At 53.1% G+C, this 23,621-nt stretch overlaps 5 protein-coding genes across 6 annotated transcripts in view; 1 reads left to right on the top strand and 4 right to left on the bottom strand.

The window, feature by feature from the left end:
• Nucleotides 1-18,122, bottom strand: part of LOC136372641 (erythroblast NAD(P)(+)--arginine ADP-ribosyltransferase-like) — a 101,952-nt gene extending 83,830 nt beyond the window's left edge. For both annotated transcript variants that reach the window (XM_066337371.1, XM_066337362.1), the window contains exon 1: nucleotides 17,987-18,122. The gene's annotated coding sequence lies outside the window, so the exon portion shown is untranslated. The remainder of the gene's footprint in view (nucleotides 1-17,986) is intronic.
• Nucleotides 1-23,621, top strand: part of LOC136372624 (erythroblast NAD(P)(+)--arginine ADP-ribosyltransferase-like) — a 90,748-nt gene that overhangs the window by 35,869 nt on the left and 31,258 nt on the right. The window lies entirely within an intron of this gene.
• Nucleotides 2,281-23,621, bottom strand: part of LOC136372691 (NAD(P)(+)--arginine ADP-ribosyltransferase 2-like) — a 29,053-nt gene continuing 7,712 nt past the window's right edge. Inside the window, exon 2 of the mRNA XM_066337423.1 lies at nucleotides 2,281-2,392. Coding sequence (XP_066193520.1) covers nucleotides 2,307-2,392 — 86 coding nt within the window. The 3' untranslated portion in view covers nucleotides 2,281-2,306. The remainder of the gene's footprint in view (nucleotides 2,393-23,621) is intronic.
• On the bottom strand, nucleotides 5,932-7,419 carry LOC136375283 (NAD(P)(+)--arginine ADP-ribosyltransferase 2-like). The gene is made up of 2 exons (XM_066340712.1): nucleotides 6,651-7,419; nucleotides 5,932-6,233 (listed from the first exon to the last, which is right to left on the bottom strand). The coding sequence occupies exons 1-2, from the start codon at nucleotides 7,393-7,395 to the stop codon at nucleotides 6,148-6,150; spliced, it is 831 nt and encodes a 276-aa protein (XP_066196809.1). The 5' UTR covers nucleotides 7,396-7,419; the 3' UTR covers nucleotides 5,932-6,147.
• Nucleotides 9,581-11,262, bottom strand: LOC136375276 (NAD(P)(+)--arginine ADP-ribosyltransferase 2-like). The gene is made up of 2 exons (XM_066340697.1): nucleotides 10,502-11,262; nucleotides 9,581-10,111 (listed from the first exon to the last, which is right to left on the bottom strand). The coding sequence occupies exons 1-2, from the start codon at nucleotides 11,247-11,249 to the stop codon at nucleotides 10,026-10,028; spliced, it is 834 nt and encodes a 277-aa protein (XP_066196794.1). The 5' UTR covers nucleotides 11,250-11,262; the 3' UTR covers nucleotides 9,581-10,025.

The raw sequence follows: 23,621 nt of genomic DNA, 5'->3' as shown, positions 1-23,621 counted from the left end.
TCCTGAGTTCTGTCCTCACCCACATTCCATCATCTTTTGATCCTATCCCTCTTCCCCACTCCGCACAAAATGGTATCCGCCCCTCAAGTGGAATCACCATTTTGAGTTAATTCCCGACGTATTTCTTGTTTTGCACCTTTGCTTCAGGTCCCTCCACTGCGATGGATTTCACCCCTCCACTGAGTACAACCCCCATGTTGGGACCTTCCCCCTTCATCAGAAAGTCCCTTCCTAGCGCAGGTCCCGCCTCCTCAGGTTCAGTCCCTTCCAGTTCCTGCACATTTAGAACTAGAAATGACACTTGCCAGAAGGCGGCCGTCTTGGTGGCCAAAGACCTAGGACACGAGGTCTTGATGGTCAGCCAAAAGCCTTGCTCAAGTGTTGTTGGGCATGTTTCCTCTTTGGAGAAAGAGAGTGAGACACTGGAGCCCATATATTCCATGTGGGGTGTTGGTTCTGTGATGGGAGTGGGGAAAGCACTGAGCCCTTCCCACCATGAGACATTCCCACTGGGATCACTCTGCCAGCTCTGGGCTCCAGCACAGAGAAGATGTGGAGCTGCTGGAGCGGGTCAAGAGGAAGCCATGGAGAGACTTCGAGGGGTGAAGCCCCTGTGCTATGGAGACAGCTGGGGGTGTTCAGCCTGCAGAGCAATCCAGGGACATATCAAAGCCCCTTCCTGACTAAAAGAGGCTCCAGAAGAGGAGGGACTTTGGACAAGGGCACGGAGGGAAAGGACAAGAAGAATGTCTGACCTTGTCAGAGGGCAGGGTCAGATGGGATCTTGAGAGGAATCCTTCCCTGTGAGGATGGTGAGGCGCTGGCACAGGATGCCCACAGAAGCTGAGGCTGCCCAGTCCCTGCATGTGTCCAAGGCCGGGTTGGGGGGTTTCTGGAGCAGCCTGGCCCATGGGAAGATGTCCCTGCCCATGGCAGGGCTGGCACAGGACGGGCTTTAAGGTTGCTCCATCCCAAAACATTGCAGAGCCCCAGGGCCAGGATGGGGTGGGGCGGGCGCTCGGCAGCGCCACCAGCTCCTGCTGCCGCCTGGTGGTGACACCCGGAACTGCAGCTGAGGGGGCGGCGCATGCGCAGTGCTGCTGTTTAACCCTGCTCGCTGCTGCCCTCCGGTGGGCAATTCCTGAACCACAATGGCACGGTGAGTTCAGGTGATGTGAGGGCTAAACAGGGAAAATCCCTCCATTGTGAAGAAAAAAGAGTTTACTGGTGAAACGTCCGATTTTTACAGTAATGGATGGGTGGTGGTGCCTCTTCTCTGTATTTATTTTTCGTTCTTTCTCTTTGATTTTCTTATTTTTCTCTCAATATTTCTACTGTTGAATTTCCTCAGATCAGGAGCTTTGGATCTCGCCCCGAACTGGTTGTTCATCTTTTTCTAATTGCTCTGAGCACCCTCCCCTATCTCAATAAGCCACTCCAGGTGCTCTAGACCCTTCCCCAGCTCCATCCCTTCCCTCGACATGCTCCAGCCCCTCCAGGTCCCTCCTGAGTGGCTGCTGTGAAATGGAGTGCAGAGGAAAAAGAGAGGACGATTTCCCCAGTGCCTCTCTGCAGATAGAGGTTTGAAAAATAAAGCTTTAATTTGCCACTAACCAAAACACCCTGAAATGCTTTATGTTAGGAAATGAGGCACCCTGCAGGAAAGGCATTAGAAGAGCTGTAGTGGATACATCACGGGAGCCAGCAGCAGATTTTGGTAAACTTTTGATATGCCAGGTGAGCAAAGATCAAATTTTTGATACAGTTTTATTACTCTATGCAAGTAAGCAGAAAATTTTTCCCACTCCAGGCCAGCAAGTGGCAATTTTTTTTGACACATCAGGAAAGGCAGCCAAGGAGCTTTAGGAGGTGGCCGTGACATTGGCAGTCCAAACTCTTTTGTCAGGAAGTGCCCAACTGGCCCCAGGCACTGCCCAATCTCTGCTCTCCTGGGCTGTCCTGGCAGCTCCAGCCCTGCCCTCGCTGGTCCTGCTGGCTTTGTGCTGCTCCGTCCTGGGCAGCTCTCAGAGTGGCTTCCCCAGGATGGACCCCTCATTACAGTGACCACCATGGCCACAGTGGCCACAGTGGCCTCATGGGTCACAGTGGCCACAATGGCCATGGTGACCATGGTGCTTCTGATGCCCGGAGTATTCATAGGGGCCAAAGTGGACACGGTGGCGACCATAGTGGTCACAGAGGCCTCGGTACCCTTAGTGGCCTCATTTCTCTGCAGATCCTTGTCTTCACGGTCATGGTGGCCCCAGCTATCCCCAAGACCAAAGTGACACTGATGGCCTTGTGACTCAGAGGGTTCTGGTGACCACTGCCATGGCCACAGTGGCCAGGAGAAGCCCCCTGAGGTTGGGGGAGTTCCTGGTAAAGCTCCCACCTGGGGACACAAAGATTGGGATCAGGGGGACCGTGGGAGGAGGGGAGCAGGGATGAGGGGTGGGCCCTGAGGGTGTGGGGGTCAGAGCGGGCCACAGTGAGGTCCCTGTCCCCTGTGCCCAGCCATGGGTGGCCTTGTCCCTCCAAGCCCAGTGGGTGTCCCCAGCACTGGGTGTCTCTGTTCCCCTCACCTGGGACTGGGTGTCCCCATCCCCTGTGCCCACCAATGGCTGTCCCTGTCCTTGTCCTCAGCCCTATGTGTCCTGTCTCCCATCCACAGTGGGTGCCCCTGTCCTCTCTGGGCCATGGGTGTTCCCAGCACTATGTGTCTTTGTCCCCAACCCTCACTGAGCATTCCTGGTCCGCCCAAATTGTCCCCATTATGTCACCTTTCAGCCACTCGCAGTCGTAGTTGCTGGAGTTCCCGTGGACTGAAGCTCAATGTTCATCGTGTTCCCTTCCTTACTGACACCGGTGACCTCGAAGGTCTTGAACGGTGGGATCAGCACCTCCTGCTCCTTTGGATACATGGAGAATCTCTGGATGTCTACACCATGGCACGTGGTCACCATGAACATTGTGTCCTGCCCAAAACACTGGGCCACCATTTGGCTCAGCGATATTGAGGCAAATTAAGTGAACTATTTCATCTTTGTTCACTTTGTACTGGTACCTGCTCACGCACCGGAACACTTTCTTACAGTTGTTGGGCTGTCTCAGTGTTTGAAGGGCGCTGGTCAGCAAGAAATGCAGTGACTTGAAGGGGAATTTGTTCTGGTATTTCCAGCTGGAGCTTCCAGCTTCACGCACGGCATCATTGAACTGCTTCAGCAGTTCAAGTACAAGTTCAGCTCCTTCATGGTGTAGGCCATGAGGGCAATGGCCTGGTCTGGGGTGAGAGAGGATGAAAAGGACCCAGCTTCTGCCACTGGGCCATGGCCTTTGCCCAGTTCCTGGCAAACTCATCATTCTTGTGGAAGTCAGAGCGCTGGAGTTCTCCGAATTTCTCAGACATGTTACTTCTACATGTTAGGTACTGGTCATCGAAGGAGTTCTTGGCCATGTCCAGGGGCACCACCTCGATGGCCACAGTGGCCACGGTCATTGCCAGCAGTGCCAGGGTGTGAGCCAGGGGGGCCATGGAGAAGAGAGGCCACGGGCACCAGTGTGGGACACTGTGGGACACAGAGGGGACACAGAGGGGACACAGATGAACATGAGGGGACATGGGGAGGCTTCCTTGGTGAGGGGTTGGGGAGGGAAAGTGGGGTCAGGCTGGGGAAGGGGGGGAAGCCCCGGCCAGGACACCCCTGGACATGTCTGGGCTCCCTGATCCCCAATCCTGGGATTAATAATGCCTCCCCAACAAACCCCAGCCCATCAGGGACCCCAATCCCACAGTGCCATGTCCTTCCGGACCCCCCAGAGATCTAATCCTACTCCCATTATTACAAGTCCCCTCAGCCCCCCCAAAACCCACAACCAAATCCTGGGGTCACTCCCTGAGCCCCCCAGTGTCCCCCTCAGCCCATCCCCAGACCCCAATCCCACTCCCAGTCCCAGATTTCTTTGGTGTCACTCCAGAAGCTCAGCCTAAATCTGGGCATGACCCCCAGTGTCTCCCAATCCCACCTGTGACCCCAATCCCACTCCCACCATCCCATGGCCCCCCTCACTTTCCCCCGGAGCACCCCATGACCCCAGTCCCAGTGCCGTGACTCCCCCAGTGTCACCCTAGGAGTGCAACTCCAATCCCACAGTCCCCTGCTACCCCCAAGTGTCCCCAGTGTCCCCCCAGACCCTGATACCCACATGAGCTGGAGTGAACTCCTGGACACAACTGGAGGGATCACAAAGGTGGAATTCTTGATCAGCTCGGACTCACAGTGGATCTCTCTGGGTCCTGCAGCTCAGGGGGACTTTGCCACTGAGTATTTATCCATCCTAATTATGAACATTCATTTAAATGCGCCTCCTATCTAACACAGAAACAGCACTTTTCCTGGAAATAATTTGCATGGTCCCGCCTCTGTCTGGAAATCCTCCTGTTGCCCTAGAGAGTAAAAAAAATGGAGTGTCTCCGGAAATCTTCCTATTGACATAAAGAGTTTCTAAAACAGGATCTGAGGGGACACTTCCGCTGAGTGCTCCAATTGCTCAGATCACGTCAACTGAAACTTTCACTTTCTGCTGGCACTGGTCCTTCTGCTACAGAACTTGTCAGAAACCCCACTGGAGTTGCCTTTTTCTCTCACCAATTGTTTATTGTCCTGTGAAAATGTTTTTACATCCTTTCTCATTTTGGTTGGCCAGTCTTAAAGCCCCACCCAGCACCCTCAGTGTGTAGTGAAAAGCCACTCTGGAGAGCCAAGTGACCACTAAACAGCCTTGAAACTTGATTCAAATACAGGGACAGAGTTTCTAGATCTCTGTGGAGTTTCTCTCTCGAGGTTTCGAAGGATGCAGTCTCCTTATATCCCAATCTCTCGGCTACACATTGCCCTCTTCCTTTCCCCATTGGCTGAGGCACAGGGAAGGTGCACTGTATTTGTATATTTACAGGATGCCTTGGAGTGGCTGCCTGGAACAGAGCCCAGACATGATTATGAGAATGAAAGCAGGGATTTATTCAAAGCCTTCAGTAGACACACCTGGGGCAGGAAGAAGCCTCTGAGATGCTACATCCAAGATGGACAACGGCCAGGAGATTTTCATACAGTTAACGGTTTAGTCTGTTTACCTGTACCATCAGGGGTTAATCCTCCAATTACAGCTTCAGGTAATAAAGTCATATTACTCCAGTTTGCTAATACCCCAACTCACTTTTATTTATACTTTTCAGTGCCAGACACAGTGAGGTGTCCCTGAGTTTCAGCCTAGAGAGGAATTGGTTTGTCTGGATAAAACAAGAGAACAGCAGCTGACAGGCTGTGGAGTTCTAAATCCACACTAAAGTGCAGGATCTGAAAATATAAAAGCCAAATCCTAAGGCATCATATACACAGGGATGAGGTCCCCTGTGTCACCTCTGTCTCCTCTTGAGGTTGAACAGCCCCAGCACCTGAAGCCTTGTGTGGTGAGAGAGATGCTCCAGTGCCTTCATCATCCTCACAGCCTCTGCTGGACCTGCTCCAGGATCTCCATGTCCCTCCTGTTCTGAGGAGCACAGAGCTGGACACGGCACTGGGCAGAGCTGGACATGGCACTGGGCAGAGCTGGACATGGCACTGGGCAGAGCTGTGAAGCAGGAGTTCAGTTTTATTCAGCTTCTTGCCGACAGGAGAGCTGACACCCTCCGAGGGGATGCAAGACTGATTCAGTGCTGACGACCCCACAAGACACCATCTGGACAGCTTGGACCCGCCAGAGCTCCTGAGTTTGTGTTGGCGAGGATGTTGCTCAGGATCCAGGCCTTTTTGTCTTGTTTCACATTTTGGTGTCCTGTGGGTGGGCAATCCCTTTCCATCAGGGACAGCCACGGGGAGACTTTGAGGGCAGCTCACAGAGGGGCCTCCCCAGGATGGTCCCCTTGTTACAGTGACCACAGTGTCCTCATGGGTCACAGTGGCCACAATGGCCATGGTGACCATGGTGCTTCCGATGCCCAGAGTGGTCACAGGGGCCAAAGTCACCACAGTGTCCACAGAGGCCTCAGTAGTCTTGGTGGCCTCATTTCTCTGCAAGTCCTGGTGGCATTTGTGGTCATGGTGGCCACAGTGGCCTCCTGGGCCACAGTGACATTGGGGGCCTCATGGCTCAGACGGTTCCAGTGACCACTGCCATGGCCACGGTGGCCAGGAGAAATCCCTCAAGGTGGGGGGAGTTCCTGGAGAGGCTCCCACCTGGGGACACAAAGAGTGGGGTCAGGGGGACATGGGAGGACAGGGTCAGGATAGGATCAGGAGGGCCATGAGGAGAGGTACAGGAGTGAGGGGTAGGCCCTGAGGGTGTGGGGGTCAGAGCGGGCCACAATGAGGTCCCTGTCCCCTGTGCCCAACCATAGGTGGCCTTGTCCCTCCAAGCCCAGTGGATATCCCCAGCTCTGGATGTCCCTGCCCCTTCACCTGGCACTGGGTACCCGCATTCTCTGTGCCCACCAATGGCTGTCCCTCTCCTTGTCCCCAGCACTGGGTGACCTCTCTCCTGGCCACAGGTTTACATGTCCCCTCTGGGCCATGGTTGTCCCCAGCTCTGTGTTTCCTCATCCCCAAAGCTCACTGAGTGTCCCAAATCCCCCCAGGTTGTCCCCATGGTGTCACCTTTCAGCCACTCGCAGTCGTACTTGCTGAAGTTCCCGGTGGACTGAAGCTCAATGTGTGTCGTGTTCCCTTCCTTACTGACACCGGTGACCTCAAAGGTCTCGAAGGGTGGGATCAGCACCTCCTCCTCCTCTGGATACATGGAGAATCTCTGGATGTCCACGCCATGGCACGTGGTCACCTTGAACATCGTATCCTGCCCATAACCCTGGGCTGCTGTTTCCCTCCGCGACGCCAACATGAATTGACCAAAGCGGACTTCGTAGTTTTCCACCTTGAACTGGTACCTGCTCACCCCCCGGAACACAACCTTACAAGGATTCAGGTGTCCCAGTGTCTGGACTGCGCTGGTCAGCAGGAAATGCAGCGATTTGAAGTAGAATTTGTTCCAGTATTCTGCGCTGGAACTTCCAGCTTCACGCACGGCGTCGTTGAACTCCTTGTACAGCTTCATCGTGTTCATGGTGTAGGCCAAGACAGCAATGGCCTGGTCTGGGGTAAGCGGGTATGAAATGGACCCCTGGTTCAGCCATTGGGCCACAGCCTTTGCCCAGTTCCTGGCAAACTCATAATTCTTGCAGAAGTCAGAGACCTGGAGTTCTAGCAAATTCTCAGAAAAGTTATGGCTACATTCCAGGTACTGGTCATCGAAGGAGTTCTTGGCCATGTCCAAGGGCACCACCTCGATGGCCACAGTGGCCACGGCCATTGCCAGCAGTGCCAGGGTGTGAGCCAGGGGGGCCATGGAGAAGAGAGGCCACGGGACCAGTGTGGGACACTGGGGTCACAGGGGACACAGAGGACACACTGTGTGACACAGGAAAGACACTGGGGAGCACCAGTGGACACTGAGGGAACACTGATGGGACACAGGGGACACTGATGTGACACAGGGGACACTGAGGGACATGGGGGGACATGGGGAGGCTTTCTTGATAATGGGCTGGGGAGGGACAGTGGGGTCACTCCAAGGAGGTGGGGGGGGCACTGACCAGGAGACCCCTGGACATGTCCTGGGACATGATGTCACATCCTGGGATCACTCCTAGAGTCCCCCAAAGTCATCCATGCCCCCAGATCCCCAATCCCACTCCATCAGTCCTGTATCCCTCCCATCGTGTCATCTCAGCCCCCTGCAGGACCCTGACTCAAATCCTGGCATCATTCCCTGACGACCCCCCCCAAGCAATCCCAGTGTCCCCCAGCACCCCAAGCCCACTCCTAGAGTTCTGTTTCCCCCCCCTCCCTGTGTTTCCCAGTGCCTCTATTACCCCAATCCCTCTCCCAGTCCCTTGCACCCCTCCCAGTGACCCCCTGCCTCCAGCACCCTGACCCCAGGCCTGGGGTCTCCCAGTGTCCCCCTCCTAAACGCCAATCCCACTCCCAGGATGGGATGCTTTGATGATGGCAGGATGTTTTAACAGCCTCTGGAAAACCCACCTGGGCTGGGACAGAACATATTCTCCTCCCCTCCTCTGCCTCGGAGTCACTGGCCCTGTCTGACCCCGGCAGAAGCTGGGCTGCCACCTTACCTCTTCTGAGGACGGAGCAAAAAGCAAGTTCTCAGCCTGATCTCAGCCTTATACGTTTATTCACAAAGGCACATACAGCTTCCTCCGTGGTTATATGAGGTGTGAGTATTTAAAAATCGGCCTCTGATTGGTCTCTGTACTTTCCACAGAAAATTAACCCCCGTTTACAGGGAACAGTTTAACTAAAAAGCAAGTTGTGCTGACTCTTAACATTCACACGGCCCTGTGTCTTGCCAGGAATGTCCATCTGGAAACTGCCCCGGACAGTTCCTAAAAAGGGAAATGAGTAAGCATTTTCACAGAATGACTCAGTATGTCACATAACCATTTCCTTTCCAGTTGACACAGGAGCTGCTCCTTCTGTCTTAGAGAACTTGTTAAGAGTTTTCTTTAACTCTTTCTCCACTGGTTTGAGCCACATTTATTATCCTGTGGAAATACTTTCACATCCTTTTCTTTCTTGAAGTCAGGCTTTCAGTTCTACCCAGGAGAGCCAAGTGTCCACAAAAGAGCTTTGAAATTTTATTCAAATACAGGGACAGAGGTTCCAGAGTCAGACTGCTGTGGGGTTTCTCTCTCGAGGTTTCAGAGGACGCAGCCTCCTTTAATCTCAAACCCTCGGCCGCACATTAGCCTCTTCCTTCCCCCACTGGCTGAGGCCCAAGGAATGTGCAGTATGCTAATGTATTTATAGGCTGCCTTGGAGTGGCTACCTGGAACAGAGCCCAGACATGATGACGAAAATAAAAGTGAGGATTTATTTAAATCCTTCAGTAGACACAGCTGGGGCAGGAAGAAGCCCCCAAGAGGCTACACCCAAGAGAGACAGTGGTCAGCAGTTTTTCAGGCAGTTATCAGTTTGGTCTGTTAACATATCAGGGGCTAATCCTCCAGTTACAGCTTCAGGAAATGGAGTGATATTTCCACAGTTTGCTAACCGCCTGATTCTCTTTTGCTTAAACTTTTCGGGGCCCAAGACAGTAACTTGTCCCTGAGTTTCAGCCTAGAGTTGGTTTGTCTGGATAAAACAAGAGAACAGCAGCTGACAGGCTGTGGAGTTCTAAATCCACACTAAAGTGCAGGATCTGAAAATATAAAAGCCAAATCCTAAGGCATCGTATACACAGGGGTGAGATCCCCTGTATCAGCTCTGTCTCCTCTTGAGGCTGAAGAGCCCCAGCTCCTGCAGCCTTCCCTGGTGAGAGAGATGCTCCAGTGCCTTCATCATCCTCACGGCCTCTGCTGGACCTGCTCCAGGATCTCCATGTCCCTCTGGCCATGAGGAGCGAAGAGCTGGACATGGCACTGGGCAGAGCTGTGAAGCAGGAGTTCAGTTTTATTCAGCTTCTTGTCGACAGGAGAGCCGACACCCTCCGAGGGGATGCAGGACTGACTCAGTGCTGTCGACCCCAAAAGACACCTTCTGGGCCGCTTGGACCCGCCAGAGCTCCTGAGTTTGTGTTGGCGAGGAAGTTGCTCAGGATCCAGGCCTTTTTGTCTTGTTTCCCATTTTAGTGTCCTGTGGGTGGGCGATCCCTTTCCATCAGGGACAGCCACAGGGAGACTTTGAGGGCAGCTCTCAGAGGGGCCTCCCCAGGATGGTCCCCTTGTTACAGTGACCACGGTGTCCTCATGGGTCCCTGTGGCCACAATGACCATGGTGCTTCCGATGCCCAGAGCGGTCACAGGGGCCAAAGTCACCACAGTGTCCACTGTGGCCAAAATGACCATAGTGGAGATGGTAGCCTTGGTGGCCTCAATTCGCTGCAGATCCTTGTTGTCTTCGCAGTCATGGTGGCCAAAGAGGCCTCCTGGGCCACAGTGACCTTGGTGACCTCGTGGCTCAGAGGGTTCTGGTGGCCACTGCCATGGCCATGGTGACCAGGAGAAGACCCCCGAGTTGGGGAGAGTTTCTGGAGAGGCTCCCACCTGGGGACACAAAGAGTGGGGTCAGGGGGACCATGGGAAGATGGGGTCAGGAGGCATCAGGAGGGCCATGGGTGAAAGAGGGGTCCCTGAGGGTGTGGGGGTCAGAGGGGGCCATAACAAGGTCCCTGTCCCCTGTGCCCAGCCATGAGTGGCCTTGTCCCTCCAAGCCCAGTGGGTGTCCCCAGCACTGGATGTCCCCATCAACTGGCACTGCATGTCCCATCCTCTGTGTCCAGCAATTGCTGTCCCTGTCCTTGCATGCTGCGATGTCTCCATCCATAGAGTGTGCCCCTGTCCCCTCTGGGCCATGGGTGTCCCCAGCACTGTGTGTCTTTGTCCCAACCTTCACTGAGTGTCCCCAATCCCCCCAGGTTTTCCCCATAATGTCACCTTTCAGCCACTCGCAGTTGTAGTTGCTGGAGGTCCCAGTGGAGTGAAGCTCAATGTTCGTCGTGTTCCCTTCCTTACTGACACCGGTGACCTTGAAGGTCTCAAAGGGTGGCACCAGCACCTCCTGCTCACTTTTATTGTAGGAGAATTTCTGGATGTCCGCACCATGGCACGTGTACACCTTGAACATCGTGTCCTGCCCATAACCCTGAGCAACTGTTTTGCTCAGTGATGTTGATGCAAATTGCCCAAAGCGGACTTCGTCGTTTTGCTTCACATTGAAATGGTAATTCTTCACCCCCCGGAACACATTCTTACAGTTCTTTGGGTGTCCCAGTGTCTGGAGAGCGCGGGTCACCAGGAAATGCAGCGATTTGAAGTGGAATTCATTAAGGTATTTCTGGCTGGATTTTCCCCCCTCACGCACGGCGTTGTTGAACTCCTTGTACAGGGTCATCGTGTTCATGGTGTAGGCCATGAGGGCAATGGCCTGGTCTGGGGTAAGAGGGGATGGATCAGACCCCTGCTTCTGCCACTGAACTGTGGCATTTTTCCACTTCTTGAAAAACTCTTCATTCTTGCTAAAGTCAGAGGCCTGGAGTTCTTGGAATTTCTCCAACAAGTTTTTGCTACATTCCAGGTACTGGTCATCAAAGGAGTTCTTGGCCATGTCCAGGGGCACCACCTTGATGGCCACAGTGGCCACGGCCATTGCCAGCAGTGCCAGGGTGTGAGCCAGGGGGGCCATGGAGAAGAGAGGCCACAGGACCAGTGTGGGACTCTGAGGGACACAGAGGGGACAGAGAGGACACAGTGTGTGACACAGGGAAGACACTGGGGGACACCAGGGGAAACTGAGAGAACACTGAGGGGCCCCAGGGAACACTGAGGGGGCCCCAGGGAAGACTGAGGGGGCTCAGGGAACACTGAGGGGGCCCAGGCGACACTGATGGGACCCAGGGGATGCTGAGGGAAACAGGAGGACATGGGGAGGCTTCTTTGATGAAGGGCTGGGTAGGGAGAGTGGGGTCAGCAAGGGGAATGGGGTGCAGCCCCAGCCAGGAGACCCCTGGACATGTCCAGGAACTTGCTCCCAAATCCCGGGGTCACTTCTGGAGGCCCACCCTCAGTGTCCCTCTTGCCCCAAGAAACCCAATCCCACTCCCACAGTCCTGTATCCTTCCTCACAGTGTCCTTTCAGCCGCTCTGCAGGACCCCAACTTAGATTCTGGGGTCACTTCCTGACCCCCGCCAAGCAATCCCAGTGTTCCCCAGCCCTGAATCCCACTCCCATGGTTCTCTGTCCCCCTCCTCCAGATGTTTCCCAGTGCTTCTATTACCCAATCCCTCTCCCAGTTGCTTGTACCCCTTCCAGTGACCCCCTGCCCCCAGCATCCTGACCCAAGGCCTGGGTCCCCCAGGGTCACCTTTGTCCCCCCCCAACCCAGACACCAAGCCCACTCCCTGGATGAGATGCTTTGATGATGGCAGGATGTTTTAACAGCCACTGAAAACCCCATCCAGGCTGGGACAGAACATATTCTCCTCCCCTCCCCCTGCCCAAAACCCACCAGGAAAGGCTTGGCCGGGCTGGGTCTGGCCGGCCCTGCCTGACCCCGGCAGAAGCTGGGCTGCCACCTTACCTCTTCTGAGGACGGAGGGAAAAGGAAATTCTCAGCCGCATCTCAACCTTAGATGTGTATTCACAAATGCACATACAGCTTCCTCTGTGGTTATATGAGGTGTCAGCATCTAAAAATTGGCCTCTGATCGGTGTCTGTCCTTTCCAAATGGAATTAACAGGTGCTTATATAAAAACTGTTTCTTCTTCAACTATAAACCAAGTTGTGTTAACCCATAACATTTGCATGGCCCTGCCTCTCTCAGGAAATCCTCTTCTTGTCCTGAACATTTCCTAAACAGGGATCTGAGAGGTTATCTTCACAGAGTGCCTCAATATCTCAGATGACCTCTCCTCGAACTTTCATTTTCGGCAGGCGCTGCTTCTTCTGACTCAGAGAACTTGTCAAAAACACACTGGAGTTCCCCTTAACTCTTTCGCGACTGGTTTGAACCACATTCATTGTTCTGTGGAAATACTTTTACATTCTTTTATCATTCTTGAAGTCACCCTTTAAGCCCTACCCAGCACGTTCATTGTGTGGTGAAAAGCCACTCTATGGAGAGCCAAGTGTCCACACAGCAGTCGTGAGTCTTCATTCGAATAAAGGGAGAGAGTTTCCACAGCCAGACGCCCTTGGGTCTCTCTCTTGAGGTGTTGGAGGATGCAGCCTCCTTTTTATCCTAAACTCTCGGCCACTCCTTGCCCTTCTCCTTTCCCCATTGGCTGAGGCACAGGGAAGGTGCAGTATATTTGTATATTTATAGGATGCCTTGGAGTGGCTGCCTGGAACAGAGCCCAGACACGATTATGAGAACGAAAGCAGGGATTTATTGAAAGCCTTCAATGGACACACCTGGGGCAGGCAGAAGCCCCCAAGATGGGCAATGGTCACGAGTTTTTCATACAGTTATCAGTTTGGTCTATTTACATAACAGAGGTTAATCTTCCAATTACAGCTTCAGGTAATGAAGTCATATTGCTCCAGTTTTCTAATGTCCCATCTCACTTCTATTTATACTTTTCCAGGCCTGAGACAGGGACGTGTCCTTGAGTTTCAGCCTAGAAAGGAGCTGTTTCATCTGCATAAATGGAAGAACAGCAGTTGACAGGCTGTGGAATTTCAGAGTTACACACTAAGGCAGTACACGATTTGAAAAATATAAAAGCTAAATCCTAGGACATCATATACACAGGGATGAGGTCCCTTGTCAGCTGTGTCTCCTCTTGAGGCTGAACAGCCCCAGCTCCTGCAGCATTGTCTCATCATCCAGTCCCTTCATCATCCTCAGAGCCTCCGCTGGATCTGCTCCAGGATCTTCATGTCCCTCCTGTCCTGAGGAGCGCAGAGCTGGACATGTCACTGGACAAAACTGGAGATAGATCTGAGCAGAACTGGACATGGCCCTGGGCAGTAGAGGACATGGTGTGGGGCAGAGCTGCACACGCCACTGGGCAGAGTGGGGCATGGTGTTAAAAATAACTGGACATGGCACTGGGCTGGACTGTGAAGAGGGACTTAAGATTTGTTAAACTTCTTGCCAACAGGAACTCTGACACCCTCCAAAAGGATGGAGGAGTGACACAGCGCTGATGACCCCACAAGACACCTTCCAGACCACTTGGACCCACCAGAGTTTGTGAGTTTAAGTGGGGCAGTAAGTCACTCAGGATCCCGGCATTTTTGTTTTGTTTTACATTTTAGGTTGTTGTGGGTGGGTGAACCCTTTCCACAAAGGACAGCCATGGGAAAAGTGATCTCCCAGGCTGAAAGGAGATATTTACGCATGAGTTAGGGAAGCTGTAATTTTAGATGGGGCACCATTTTATATAGGAATTTTAGTTTATTAATTGCTTAAATTTTACCCCCTCTTTTGTTTAGTTTATGGGGCCCTTTTAAGCATCCAAAAGTTAAATTTTATTTCCCACTTTGTATATTTTGTCCCTGCTGCATCCCTAGCCCTTTGTCCCTTCAGGGAAGGTTGGGAGATGGAAACAGCCAAAGGGCACAGAAGTGCTCCCGACCCTCTGCCATCTCCTGTCCCCTTCTGTCCCCTTCTCAGGATGGGCCCACACAACCCATCCTGAGTTCTGTCCTCACCCACGTTCCACCATCTTTTGATCCTATCCATCTTCCCTTCTCCACACAAAATGGCATCTGCCCCTCAAGGGGAACCGCCATTTCGAATTCATTCCCGCCACCTTTCTTGTTTCCCACCTTTGCGTCAGGTCCCACCCCTGTGACAGATTCCACCCTTCTGTCGAGTACCACCCCCGTGTCAGGACCCTCCCCCTTCATCGGGAAGTCCCTCCCTAGCACGGGCCCCATGTCCTCTGATCCATCCTCTTCCAGTTCCTGCACATCCAGAACCAGAAATGATGCCGGCCCGAAGGCAGCCATCTTGGCTGCCAAAGGCCAGAACACTGGGCATTGCTGATTGCCTGAAAGTCTTGCTCTGCTGCCGTTGGGCATGTGTCCTTTTTGGAGAAAGGGGCTGACCCACTGGAGCCCTTCATGTGCTCCATGTGCGGTGTTGGTTCTGGGATTGGAGCAGGGCAGGCACTGAGCCCTTCCCACCATGAGACATTCCCTCTGGGATCACTCTGCCAGCTCTGGGCTCCAGCACAGAGAAGATGGGGAGCAGCCAGAGCTGGTCCAAAGGAAGCCACAGGGAGGTTTGAGGGATGAAGCCCCTGTGCTGTGGAGACAGCTGGGGGTGTTCAGCCTGGTGAATGACCCAGAGAGACACCTCGTGCTGCCACATGGTGGTGGCACCCGGAACTGCAGCAGGGGGCGGTGCATGCGCAGTGCTGCTGTTTAACCCTGCTCGCTGCTGCCCTCCGGTGGACAATTTCTGAATTACAACTCCCAGAATCCCCACATCCCTGAATGGGTCAGGCTGGAAGGACCCAGAGTGGGCGCCTGGCCCAAGGTCCCAGCTCAGGCAGCATCATCCCTGAGCACTGGATTGGGTCCAGAGCAGCCCAGAACTGGACACAGCACTGGACAGAGCTGGACACAGCACTCCCTCTGTGCCTCCCTGGCAGGGCAGAGGGGCACCATCACTGCCTGACCTCCTGGTCCTGCTCCTCCTGATGTCCCTGAATCCCTCTTGGCCCAAGGACACACAGCCAGCTCCACTAGTCCTTCCACCAGCCACCAGCACCTCTGGGTCCTTCCCCAGAACTCCTATAGCAGTTTTCCCCCAGCCAGGGGATGGCACTGCTGCTTGAATTGGGTGAAACCAGCCCAAATCACCAACCCCAGATGACTCCTTTCCCATATTCCTGCTCAGAATGAAATGTGTGTGAGCTTCCTCTCTCGGGAAGGAGAGGCTCCCCAAGGATCCTGCATGACCTTCAGAGAAAGAGACATTCCCACTAGTGTTGGTGTGCAGAGTGACCTGGAGCCCTGCTTAAGAATTGTCTCTTTTGCTGCTTGGAAAGAACTCTTTAATGGAATTGCTTTGAAAGAATTATTTTATAAAATGGCTTTGCACAAAGTCTTTGGTGGCCACAGTGGCTACAGTGTCAGTGCAGGCCCCAGTGACGTCATGGTGACCATTACTACCAAGGTGGCCATAGTGGCATTGGTGGCCTTGGTGACCTTGGTAGCATCTTTTCTCTGGAGGTCCTGGTGGTCTTGGTGATCGTGGTGGCCACAGTGACCACATTGACCTCAGTGTCATTAGTGACCTCATGGCTCAGAGGATTCCAGTGGCCACTGCCAGGGCTGTGATGGCCAGGGGTCCCTGGGGTCACTCTCACCTGAGGGACAAAGAGAGGCATCAGGGGGACTATGGGGGACAAAGACGGGGTCAGGGACACCCATAATGGGTGGTGAGGGATTAGAGGAGCAATGGGGGCCATGAAGTGACAGGTGACAGGGTGTCGGGGGGGATATGGGGGGCAGAGGGGCCAGGGAGGTCAGGGGGATCATGGTGGGCTTAGGGATGACAAGGGTCAGGGGGAGTCAGAGGGTGCCATGGGGGTGACAGAGGGTGACAGGGGTTCAGGGAGTGCTATGGAGGGTCCTGGCCCACCCATGTCCAGCACAGAGGTCCCGTCCCCAGAGCACTGCCTTTGGTGGGGAGGGACAGGGCCATGGAGGGAATGGGAGCATCCCTGTCCCTGTCCCTGTCCTGTCTTCCCATGAAAGGGTTGTCCCTGTCCCCTCCCAGATGTGTGGGTCCAAATTCCTGTACCCTGACATGGTCGCTCCAGTGCCCAAGCCCACAATGGGTTTTCCCAGATTTGGTGTCCTCAGCACTGGGTGTCCCTGTCCCCTCACCCAGAGTGGGTGTCCGTGTCCCTGTCCCCATCCCCAGTGAGTGTCATTGTGTCCCCTGTGCCTTATCATGGGTGTCCCCATGGCCACAGTGGGTGTCCCCGTCCCCCCAGGGTGTCCCCTGTGACACTACCTTTCAACCACTCGCAGTTGTATTTGCTGGAGGTCCCGGTGGACTGGAGCTTGATCTTTCTCCTGCCGCCTTCCTGGGTAATTTCAGTGACCTGAAAGGTCTCAAAGGGTGGGATCACTACCCACTGGAATTCTGGATGTTCGGAGAAAGATTGTACTCCCGCGCCCTGGCACGTGTGCACCTGGAACTCTGTCTCCTCTGGGCACCCGCCTTCACCCTGAGGTGGTTTGGTCAGCGACGTTATGAAGAATTGACCAAACCTGACGGTGTCACCACGCTGTGCCTCATACAGGACTCCACAGTGCTGAAGAAACACATCCAGACACTGCCCTTCCTGAGTGTCCCTCAGCGTGGCCAGGGCGTCGGTCAGCAGGAAATGCAGCGTTTTGTAGTGGAAATTGTCCCGGTATTCCTGGGGGGAGCGCCCGGCCTCGAGCACCTCCATATTGAACAAGCCATATATACCCTTTGTGAAGGCCATGAGGGCGATGGCCTGCTCTGGGGATGACAGAGGGGACACACGGGACCCCTGCTTCTGCCACTCAACCACAGCCTCAGGCCAGATCTGGGCAAAGAAAGGATTCTTCTGGAACTCAGAGCCGTTGAGGGCCGGCAAAGCTGCGGTCATGGCAGGGCCACAGCCCCGGTACTGGTCATCAAAAGAGTTCTGGGCCATGTCCAGGGGCTTCACCTCATAGGCAGTGATGGCCACGACCATTGCCAGCAGTGCCAGGGTGTAAACCAGGGGGGCCATGGTGAGGAGAGGCCACCAGGAACAGTGTGGGACACTGGGGGACACAAAGGAGACACAAAGGGACGCACTGAGGGGACACTGAGGGGACACTGATGTGACATGGGGAGGGTTCCTCAGGGAGAGACTGGGGAGGGGATTGGGGTCGGCCCAGGGGGAAGGGAGGCACTCCTGGCCAAGAGACTCCTGGACATGTCTGGGCTCCCTGATCCCCAATTCTGGAGTTACTTATGCCTCTCCAACATCCCCCTCTCCACCACGGACACCAATCCCAATTCCACAATACCATATCCTCCTCGCTCACGCAGAAGCACAATTCCTCTCTCAAGTCTCCTCCGCTTCCCCCAGAACCCAAACCTCAATCCTGGGGTCACTCCCTGAGTCCCCCAGTGTCCCCCTCGGTTAATCCCCAGCCCTCAGTCCCACTCCAGATCCTCAATTTCATTGGTGTCACCCCAGGACCTCAACCCAAATCCAGGCACTACCCCCTGCCCCGCAGTGTCTCCCAGCTCCCCCAATGGCCCCAATCCCACTCCCACCATCCCACATCCCCCCTCTCTTTCCCCTGGAGCACACCAGGACCCCAGTCCCAGTCCTGTCACTCCCCCAGTGTCTCCCCAGGAGTGTAACCCCAATCCCCCAGTCTGCTGTCCTCCCCAGTGTCCCCCAATTTCCCCCCCAGCCCCTGATACCGAAATGGGCCGGAGTGAACTCCTGGACAGAACTGGAGGGATCACAAAGCCGGAATTCTTGATCAGCTCAGACTCACAGTGGATCTCTCCTGGTCCTGGAGCTCAGGGGAGACTTTGCCATGGGGTATTTATCCATCCTATTTATGCATATTCATGAAAATGTGCTTCTTAGCTAACCCAAAATGAGCACTTTTCCTGTAAATAATTTGCATGGCTCTGCCTCTTTCAAGGAAGAATTTTATTGTCCTGGGTAATCATAAAAGTGGGTTTTCTGGGTGTGGTTTTCACTGAGTGCCCCAATATCCCAGATGATCTGCCCTTGAACCTTTGATTTGGTCAGGCACTGCTCCTTCCATTGTCCAGAACTTGCAAAAAAACCCCACATTTGAGTTGCCTTTATCGCTTTCTCCAAAGTTTCCATCCACCTTTGCCTGGCTGTGCCCACACTTTCACATCCTTTTATGTTTTTCTGCCAGTCAGCCCTTAAGCCCTATCCAGCACCTTCAGGGGAATCTAAAACTTTCTATTCCCTCTTTGATTTCTGCCCCGCAGGACCCCAGTCCCACTGTCCCATGTCCCCACAGTGCCCCCCAGCCCCACTCCCCACTGCTCACTCAGTTGCTGTCACACCTCACACACCAAATGGGGTCCCCCATCAGATGACATCCCTGTGGGCACCCCGAGCCTGGGGATGATCTCCTTGGGGAGTGCCTGGGTGACTTCCCCAGCCTTGCTGGTGCTGCAGGAGAAGATCTGCACCCCAAAAAAGGGATCCACCAACACCAGGAGATACCTGAGCCCTTGTTGGTGTGGTGGCTCAGAAAATCCATTTGCCAGGAATCCCCGGCAGTGTTTCCTCTGTCAGTGATCCCTGGAGCTGATGGGTTGGAACTCAAAGGGTTCTGTTTCCAACACCTGGGGCATTGTTCTGTACCAGACCTGACAATTCTGTCCTGCAGACACCGAGTATCTGAGGCCGCAGACCAGTCCCCATCCCATCGATTCCCCAGAGGTGTGCTGGGGCTTTTCTCCTTTACCAATGGCAGCATCACTTGGGGTGGGCCTGACATGGTTATTGGGAGATAACATCCACCCACCCACCCTCTTTATTGTGGGCTTTTAGATAAGCAGCCAATTTTCAATCTGCCCAACTCTATCTAGACCTCACCCCGGGTTGTGAAATTCCTTTATCAAGAATTTACACCAGGATGCTTTGTTGCAGGACCTCTCGTGCAGCTTTATTGCAAGTCTATTTCTTACACAGATTTGGCAATCCGCAAGCTGCTGTGCCCTGGATTGTGTTACAGCCACTTCTTTGGGCAGCTGGGTGGCACCAAGGAGGGACAATATTCCTCTTTTATATTTAATCAGAAAAGTCTGTGCTGTCAATAGACATCTTTCTTTCCACGTGCTTCTGTGGGCATGAGCAATGCTCAAAGCCGATGGTGAGTTCCTCTGTTTGCTCTTATTGTAACAAAAGGTTGACCACAAGGAACACTTTGACAAGATGTGCAGGTAAAGCAAGCAAGATATCAAAGAAAGCAAGATGGCAGAGCAAGTGAGCCACCAAACACCATCAAGAGCAAGAGAGCAGGTTTTAATGAAACTTGCAAACTGCAAAATTAGCTAAAAACATGTCAGACTGAAACAGCTAAATTCGCTGACATTTCCTAAAAACATGTCAGGCACGTGCTGAAGATAGAAGTAAAAAGTTCAAACGTGAGGAAGACTACAGCAGCCTTCATCAAAAGACCATCAGCATACTGATGACCAGCCTGGCCAAGATGGGAAGGGATGGAAGAGAGGCTTTGCTTCACAAACCCCTGGGACAGTCTATCCTGGTGCACCTGTAGGACTCATGGAAACAGCAAGCTGAGACAGCTGGACATCTCGGCAGGCAGGGGGTTGTGGGGCCACAGTGCAGCAAAAACTCGGACCAGTGCCAAAGAAGCGGTGGGGATGGGGCAGTGAGGTCCCAGCTTCCAGCAGGGCTGGGGAGGTGATCTCAAGATCCCGGGCACCCAAGCAGATGGTGATAGATCCCCATTTTTTTAGTAGGGGTAGGTGCAATTAAGGCCCCAGTTCAGTGTCTGCTCTCATGAGCAGAGGCTCACCCCGCAGCAGAAGCAGCAGCTCTGGGCTGGCAGCAGCAGCAAATTCCCTTCTCCATGCAGCAGCTCTGACTGTCCTTCTCCAAAGTCAAGAGAGGAAGAGGGTCAGCAGCTGCCTCAGTCGTGCCTTCTATCAGCCCAATTCTTGCAGTATCTCCATCGCTCCGAGGGGGCCCTGGGAATTCTCCCACCTGGCAGGAAATAGAGGGGAGGTGAGGGATCCATGGGAGGAATGAGGGGGTTGAGGGGGTCATGGAGGGGTCAGGGGTTACATGGATAGAGGAGGGTCATGAGGAGTGACAGGAGAGATGAGGACCATGGGAGGTGGAGATCAGGGGGGTCAGGAGGGCCATGGGCAGGGGGATGGTTTGGGGTGACCAGGGGTGCAGTGTGGGGATTGGTGGTCAGTGAGGGTCATGGGGAATCTATCCATCCTAATTATACAGATCTTTAAATTTGGCTTCTTAGCTAATACAAACCCAGCACTTTTCCTGTAAATAATTTGCAAGGCTCTGCCAGATTCAGGAAATAATTTTTATTGTCCTGGAGGGTCATAAAAATGGAGTTTCTGGGGGTCATTTTCACTGGGTGCCCCAATAGCTCAGATGACCTCAAATCAATCTTTCACTTTCGGAAGGTGCTGCTCATTTTGTGTTTCAGAACTTGTCAGAAACTGCACTGGAGTTCCCTTTATCTCTTTCTCCACCGGTTTGAGCCATGTTTATTGTCCTGTGTAAATATTTTTACACCCTTTTATCATTTTTGCTGATAAGTCTTTAAGCCCTACCAAGCACCTTCAGTGTGTGAGGATAAGCCACGCTATGAAAAGTCAAGTGTCCAAAAAACAGCCTCAAAACTGTATTTGAATAAAGAGACAGAGTTTTCAGAGCCAGATCCCCATGGGATTTCTCTCTTGAGGTTTCAGAGGATGCAGCCTCCTTTTATCCCAAGCTCTTGGTCACGTGTTGTCCTCTTCCTTTCCCCATCAGCTGAATGGTGCTACTAAGAAGGTGCAGCCTTCCCAAACCACCTACCTCATTTCCTCCCTGAACCTGTCATTTTCCCTCAAAGTTCCTAATTTCAGGCTGTTTGGGTTATGCAATATGCATTTCTCCCGTTACCCTGCACTTCAGGAGCTCAAACTTTCTGGTCAAACCACGAGGGTTCTGTGACAAATTTCATGTCTGTAGAGACACCAAGAACCATTTCAAAGACAATGACAACCATTTCTCCTAAAGACCCCAACACACTGAGTTGTTTTCCAAAGACATCACCACCCATCTTCCAATAATATCCTTCCCTGTTAGAGTTGTGAAGCCATGGAAGAGGTTGCCGAGAGAAGCTGTGACTGCCCAGTCCCTGCCCGTGTCCAAGGCCACGTTTGGGGGGTGTCTGGAGCAGTCTGGCCCAGGGGAAGATGTCCCTGCCCATGGCAGGGCTGGCACAGGACAGGCTTTAAGGTGGCTCCATCCCAAACCATTGCAGACTCCCAGAGCCAGGATGGGGTAGGCACTTGGCAGCCACCTCCAGCTTCTGAGCCAGGACTCCCAGGACCCAGTGCTGTCATTGGTGTACAAAAGGCTCACAGGGCTTTGTTAAAATCTGGAAATCTCTTGGGACATGCAGACATCAGGGCTATCTATCAGTTAAAGAATGCATGTCCGTCCTCAGGATTCCAAATCAAAGGTCATTCGGGGGCCTCCTTTGTGGAGGAGAGTTCAGGAGACCTGTGGGGTGCTTTTCAAAACAACTCAACATCAGCCAGGATCGGCCTGGGTGGATCTGAGCCATATCAGCAACTGCTGTCCTCATCGAAGAGGCCAGGAAATCCAATCTGGGACAAAAGTTTATGGTATGTGCTCTGCTCACCATAACTGCTAAAAGATGAGGAACAAAGGATGGATCACACAGTGTTGTGAAGAGCTCTGGAATGGGCAGCAGGAATAAGAGCGAACAGAGGAACTCACCATCTGCTTTGAGCATTGCTCATGCCCACAGAACCACATGGAAAGAAAGATGTCTATTGACAGCACAGACATTTCTAATTAAATATAAAAGAGGAATATTGTCCCTCCTTGGTGCCACCCAGCTGCCCAAAGAAGTGGCCATGACACAATCCAGGGCACAGCAGCTTGGGGATTGCCAAATCTGTTTAGACTTGCAATAAAGCTGCACGAGAGGTTCTGCAACAAAACATCCTGGCGTAAATTCTTGATAAAAGAATTTCACAACCCGGGGCGAGGTCTAGATAGAGTTGGGCAAATTGAAAATCGGCTGTTTATCTAAAAGCCCACAATAAAGAGGGTGGATGGTTGTGTATGTGGTAACTGCCAATAACCAGGTCAGGCCCACCCCAAGTGATGCTGCCATTTGTAAAGGAGAAAAGCCCCAGCACACCTCTGGGGAATCGATGGGATGGGGACTGGTCTGCGGCCTCAGATACTCGGTGTCTGCAGGACAGAATTGTCAGCTCTGGTACAGAACAATGCCCCAGGTGTTGGAAACAGAAGCCTTTGAATTCCAACCCATCAGCTCCAGGGATCACTGAAAGAGGAAACACTGCCAGGGATTCCTGGCAAATGGATTTTCTGAGCCACCACGCCAACAAGGGTTCAGGTATCTCCTGGTGTTGGTGGATCCCTTTTTTGGGGTGCAGAACTTCTCCTGCAGCACCACCAAGGCTGGGGAAGTCACTCAGGCAGTCCCCAAGGAGATCATCCCCAGGCTCGGGGTGCCCACAGGGATGTCATCTGATAGGGGACCCCATTTGGTGTGTGAGGTGTGACAGCAACTGAGTGAGCAGTGGGGAATGGGGCTGGGGGGCACTGTGGGGACATGGGACCGGGGCTATTGGGGTCCTGGGGGGTGAGCAATATGAGAGAGAATAGAAAGTTTCCATTCCCCTGAATATCCTGGGTAAGGATTAAATCCTGGCAGAAAAACATCAAAGTTGTGAAAGTGTGAACACAGACGGGCAAAGGTGCTTGGAACCTGTGGAGAATCAGACAAAGAGAAACTGCAGTGAGGTGATTTTACGCAATTTGTGTAACAGAATGAGCAGCACCTGCCAAAAGTGAACGTTTGTGGTGAGGCCACCTGAGCTGTTGGGGCACCCAATGAAAATGACCCCCAGAAACCCCATTTTTATGACTGTCCAGGACAATAAAAATTATTTCCTGAATCAGGCAGAGCCATGCAAATTATTTATGGGAAATGTGCTCCTTTTGTGTTAGCTAAAAAGCCAAATTTAATGAATATGCATAAAAATGAAGGATAAATCCTATGTGACAAATTCCCCTCTGAACTGCAGGACCAGGAGAGATCCGCTGTGAGTCAAATCCAAACCAGTATTCCAGCTTTGTGATCCCTTCAGTTCTGAAATCCTCCAGGAGTTCACTCCAGCCCATTTTGGTATGAGGGTCTGGGGGGGCACTGGGGACAATTGTTGGGGACAGGGGACTGTGAGAATGGGATTGTGCTCCTGGGGGGAACACTTGAGGAGTCACAGGACTGGGATTGGGGTC

The sequence above is a fragment of the Sylvia atricapilla genome, chromosome 1, assembly GCF_009819655.1.
Source record: "Sylvia atricapilla isolate bSylAtr1 chromosome 1, bSylAtr1.pri, whole genome shotgun sequence".
In the NCBI taxonomy this organism is placed as follows: Eukaryota; Metazoa; Chordata; class Aves; order Passeriformes; family Sylviidae; genus Sylvia; species Sylvia atricapilla.
This window is presented reverse-complemented; position numbering and strand designations above follow the sequence as displayed.

Coding starts and splice junctions, on each gene's coding strand:
- LOC136375276 (XM_066340697.1), bottom strand. CDS start 11,249: ATGGCCCCCCTGGCTCACACCCTGGCACTGCTGGCAATGGCCGTGGCC. Junction 10,112..10,501: donor CAACTGCGAGTGGCTGAAAG/GTGACATTATGG, acceptor TTGTGTCCCCAG/GTGGGAGCCTCTCCAGAAAC.
- LOC136375283 (XM_066340712.1), bottom strand. CDS start 7,395: ATGGCCCCCCTGGCTCACACCCTGGCACTGCTGGCAATGGCCGTGGCC. Junction 6,234..6,650: donor CGACTGCGAGTGGCTGAAAG/GTGACACCATGG, acceptor TTGTGTCCCCAG/GTGGGAGCCTCTCCAGGAAC.